This window comes from Aplysia californica, unplaced genomic scaffold (genome assembly GCF_000002075.1).
Source record: "Aplysia californica isolate F4 #8 unplaced genomic scaffold, AplCal3.0 scaffold00240, whole genome shotgun sequence".
Classification (NCBI taxonomy): Eukaryota; Metazoa; Mollusca; class Gastropoda; order Aplysiida; family Aplysiidae; genus Aplysia; species Aplysia californica.
Genome location: NW_004797510.1, coordinates 898,219 through 903,032, shown reverse-complemented (window position 1 = coordinate 903,032; position 4,814 = coordinate 898,219). Strand labels below are relative to the sequence as shown.

The 4,814-nt window shown below is 38.1% G+C and overlaps 1 protein-coding gene across 1 annotated transcript in view; it reads left to right on the top strand.

Annotated features, from left to right (window-relative positions):
• LOC101859248 (mesocentin) overlaps window positions 1–4,814 on the top strand; it is a 59,552-nt gene that overhangs the window by 1,165 nt on the left and 53,573 nt on the right. Inside the window, exons 2-4 of the mRNA XM_035970238.1 lie at window positions 1,185–1,278; window positions 1,852–1,993; window positions 2,418–2,534. Coding sequence (XP_035826131.1) covers window positions 1,185–1,278; window positions 1,852–1,993; window positions 2,418–2,534 — 353 coding nt within the window. The remainder of the gene's footprint in view (window positions 1–1,184; window positions 1,279–1,851; window positions 1,994–2,417; window positions 2,535–4,814) is intronic.

The window sequence follows — 4,814 nt, the reverse complement described above, 5'->3', positions numbered from 1 at the left end:
CGAATCCCTCCATATTTTTACTAGAATTTAGACTAGGTTGCCCTCTCCTCCTACCCTTGACTTTAACGAACGAAACTACGAAATCGCCCCCTAGATTAATATTTCTAGAATTGAAAGCGTGCAGGCTATGGCTGTCGACCCTCAAGCAGTCACGAATCAAACCTGCCAGGAATCAGTTTGTTGTCTGTCCAGTCCACGCCATGTATGTAGCCTAGGCCAAACTTAGTCCACGCGCCGCGTGACGCGGACCACGCCCACTCCTTAATTCTGTTGCTTTGCCCCCATCCCCTAACAAAAGCCTAGATTCTAGATCTAGATCTAGATCTCTAGATCTAGATATTTATAAATAGATTCTAGATCTAGATATCTAGATCTAGATCTTGTTGCTTTTTCTTAAAGAGTGCATGTATCATTGAGGAACAACCAGTGTCCTTCCTTGGTTTAGATCTGATCGCTATATATATGTTTTCAAGGGTGGTCAGTGGTAGTATTCTGCAGGCCTTGTTAGCCAAGTGGCATCTTTGGATGTGAATGGGCAGGTTTAGCACTACCTTCTAGTGTAGTGTGTTGAGATCAAGGCAAATGAAAGAGAAGAGACACGTGTTGGGGAAACTGATTTTGTAGTCAACCACATTCATAGATGATGTTTAGACTTACTTGACTGTTGACGTCTCTGACATGTGACATGACTTGAGTCATGAGTATTTGTATATTTAGAGTTGCTAATAAAAAGAAACATCGTGTCTTGGGTTCTGTATGACCACCTACCCATCCCTTTTTCCCCAATAGTGACAATTAGCTTAGAGTTTGCATCTCCTTACAAGTAAAGAGTTGCCTGTTGGATATGGATCACGAAATACCTCGCAAAAAGAAGCTTCAGGTAAAATTGAATGCAGTCCTGGGAAGTAAAGCTAACCCTTTGAATTTCTTCCTCAAATCATGATAAACATAAACTAGTTTGAGATCTTGTTTTGATAAGAGGATGTGAAAGATGTTCTCAGCATCAAAAATTTATTTACATTGCATTAAAATTTATAAACATGATTTTATTCTAAATGTGGTTGCAGCTTGCAACTTCATGGAACTTTGTCTTTAAGAACAAGTTATATCTGCAACCTATTTTTTGGTGTATTATTTTTTATAAATCAGTTTAGTGCTCATAGTTTCTTTGTATGTCTTCACAGCTGTAAAGGCAGATGATGATGATGAAGCTACAGTAGAAGATGACCTTGGAAAAAGCAGAGATGGATCAAGAACTGATGACGAAGTGGTTCAAAGGTGATGCATTTCAGTTTCAGTATGAAGATCATTCTTAATCATGGTAGACCAGAAAAGTGACACTGGAAAACAGTTCACTGAACGCTATTAGTTGACTGTTCATTTTATTTAGGGGTATGATTGATTCTTGTTTCTTTAGTTTTTTATTTTTTATTTCTACTTTAATTTGGGGGGTATTTTGATTTGGGAGGGGGGAGGGGGTTGTAATGGTTGTTTAGAGAATACACATCTACGGTCCCAAAATCTTGTTTTTTAATCACTTAAGTTTTGCGTTGAAGCATTTATAAATACTCCATCTTGATATTTGAGCTTTTGTTTGTTGTTACTTCAATTCTTGATATGTGTGTGTGTCTTTTAAAAAACCAGTGCTTCTATTACTTTTATTACATTTATTAAAAATTTGTCATTACTTCTTTGTTGTGGACAGATGCAGACAGATTAATAGTGCAAGAAGAAAATGAAAAAGTGGCTGTTTATTTATCTTGAATTTATTAAGAAGTCTGAATGCTGTTGTGGATGTGCTTTTTGCATTTTGCTAATTTTTCAATGTCCACTTACATTTTCTACTCTCAGGGAGGAAGAGGCCATTAGCTTAGATGGGTTAAGTGTAGCACAGATGAAAGAGCTGAGGGATAATTCTGAGAAACATGCATTCCAAGCTGAAGTGAATCGTATGATGAAACTTATCATCAACTCTCTGTACAAGAACAAAGAAGTAAGTTTGGGTTTTGTTTACCTGTTTGTATAACTTTTATCACATCTGAAATTATGTGGGAATATTTTTTAATAAGATAAACTTAAATTCCGCCGACAAATATTTGTTGTTGAAGCTTGTTTTGTTGTCATATAATTGATGACAATTAGCACTGAATATTGTACACATTTCTCTTTTTCCTCTTTTTATCCTGTGTAAAAATAAAGGGAATATTTCCTATGTTTTTTACCCCCAGTTTTGTAGAAAAAATGATGATAGCCTGGCTTGTACAGATTTTAAATCCTCAAACACTGTGCATTCATGTTGCTTACTTATTTTATGAAACACGCACGCATTGTGTGTGGACGTTGCATGTTATCTGAGCTGCAGAATGAGATCATGAAGAAAGCACAGATTTACCTGACCTGCTTGTCTGTCTCTACAGATTTTCTTGAGAGAACTGATTTCCAATGCTTCGGATGCTCTGGATAAGATTCGATTCCTCTCTCTTACGGATAAGGAAGCTCTCTCAGCAACAGATGAACTCAGCATCAAAATCAAGGTAAGAGAAGCTGTTCTGCCCGGCTGTTTGGTGAAATTACTCTTCTTTTTAGTGGGTAGGTGGTTGGCTCTAGTGACTAATTTAATGTAGAATAAGAATGTTTGTTCTTTCCTACCAAACATGTCATCCTTATCTCCTCCTTTTCTTTGTGTAGTATGTTACTCTGTAGTAACATCTATTTTCAGTACTTATCATCACCTTTGTGTTGCAAGTGCTTTAAATCTCTTACTACAGCTCTTCTGTTGAGCTGTTTAGTTAAAATTTTTCTTTTTTATGTATTATGTGTGTATACTAGTCAGTCATTATCTGAAGGTGGGCCCAATGTTGTGAGTTCTGTTTTGTTAGTTTGTTTTACTTCGTAAGGTTGTAAAACAACATCAGGGAAAAAGAATGTTAGTACGTGTGTGAATGTATGGAGTGCTCCAGATTAATTTGTGGGTGAAGTTTTTTTCAGGGGGGGGGTTGTGAATGTGCCCATCATTGTGTAGTATTTACCTTTATTGTGGGTGGTTGGAAAGTGCTGGGGGGGGGGTAGTGTGACTGGTAGATCCTATTTCTTTCCTGTCCTCTCATTTGTATCTTAATTTTTCAGTAGGTGGTTAGTGGGCACTCTTGTATGGTTTGTTCCTCTCTAGTCTTTAACTCTAAAATCTGACCTATTTCTGTTGCTAATGCTGTAAAAACTCTATATTAACTTAACTAAATTAGTTTTTCTTATATCTATTATCTATTTGTGGTGGCCAAATTTTGCTATTTAAAAGGCTTTTTAATGGCTGCATCGATCCACTTGCGGTTTGTGCCAAAAGATTCTTTAAAATATTCTCCAGAGCATGACGCCCTTGGTTTTTTCAGTTTTGAGACGGTTTTGCTGCAAAAAGCTAATTTTTTTATTTCGCCGATCGCTTTTGTAGGCCGACACTTCTGTCTCTGTAATTTTAGAAAATCCGGAAGTGATATTTCGCGAGGCACATTTTGTTTTTAGAGTATAAATCTAGACCTTATATTTTTTTGCATCTCTCAAGATTTATTGCCCCATTCCAGTAGAGTGTAAATATAGAAGGCCAATGACTTTTAGTTGATATTAAAGCACCGATCATTCCTTTCATCGAAAGGGGGCCCAGCTAGTATATGCTAATTGCTCAAATTCTCAGTGTTCAAAGTCACAGTAAATTTTGTTGTTGTAATCACAAAAGTTCTTTGTGTGTTAGCGTCATGGGCAAGTGGAGAAAGGATTGATAGGTTTTTTTTAGCTGTCTGTTCCTGTCTCACCATAATACATGGTGCATAGTGGGTGTTATGAGACAAATTACTTTAAGCTGCAACTTTCCAGGTCCTTCTCATCTGTGTTTGATAGCCTAAAGTGTACTGGGGACCTTTCTTACTTACAGTGTCTCTTAGATGTTGGGCTGGATGGTTGCTAGGTGCCCTTTTGTGGTTTTGGTACTACTTGTCTTTCCTCTGCTTCTACTGTCCCTTTGAGCCCTTGGTGTCATGTGGCCATTGTTGTGTGGACTGCCTGTGAACTCCCAGCCCATAGGTGGTTGGTGGGTGCTTTTTTGTGGTCTACTGCTTCTTTCCTCTCCAACATTTATCATCCTAATCTCTCTTCCTCTTGTTGCAAGTGCTGTAAAACTCTTACTAAAACTAAAACTTCTTTTTTGTGTTTGTTACTCTCTTGTAACACCTCTAATCTTCTGCACTTATATGACCTTATTGTGTACTAAAACAAAATGAACTCCCAACCTTCTAGTTTTGTGAATTGTCATTGCTGCCACTGGAACCTCAAGACAGTCTTTTTTTTCTATCGTCCTTATCTCTCCTTTGTCTTTTCTTTGTGTATTTCTCTCTGGTAACGCCTCCAGTCATCGGCAATGTGTGTGTTGTAATCGTTGCGTCAGGAACCTCAAAAGAACTTGCTTGTTTTTGTTTGTATGCTATTGTATGGGTTCTTTTTCTTAGTCCAGAGTCTCTGTAGTGATATATAGAGTGAGAAAAATGTTAATGCAACGAATGGCAGTACCTGATGTATTGCCTACTCTAGTGCATTTCTTGACTGCTTGTCAGGCGCTCTTCACAGCTCGGCACTGTCTTATCACGCGTTGTGTTATCCTCAGAACGATCTTTTCTCGCCGATCTTCTCTTCTCAACCGCTCAACCCACGCGCGCACACACATACACACGGTTGTTCTGTCGGATGTATACACCTGTATGCACTCCAGCACGGTGATTCTGAGCAGTGTGGGTGTGTGTTTGCCGCGTTCTCTCTCTCTCTCTCTCTCT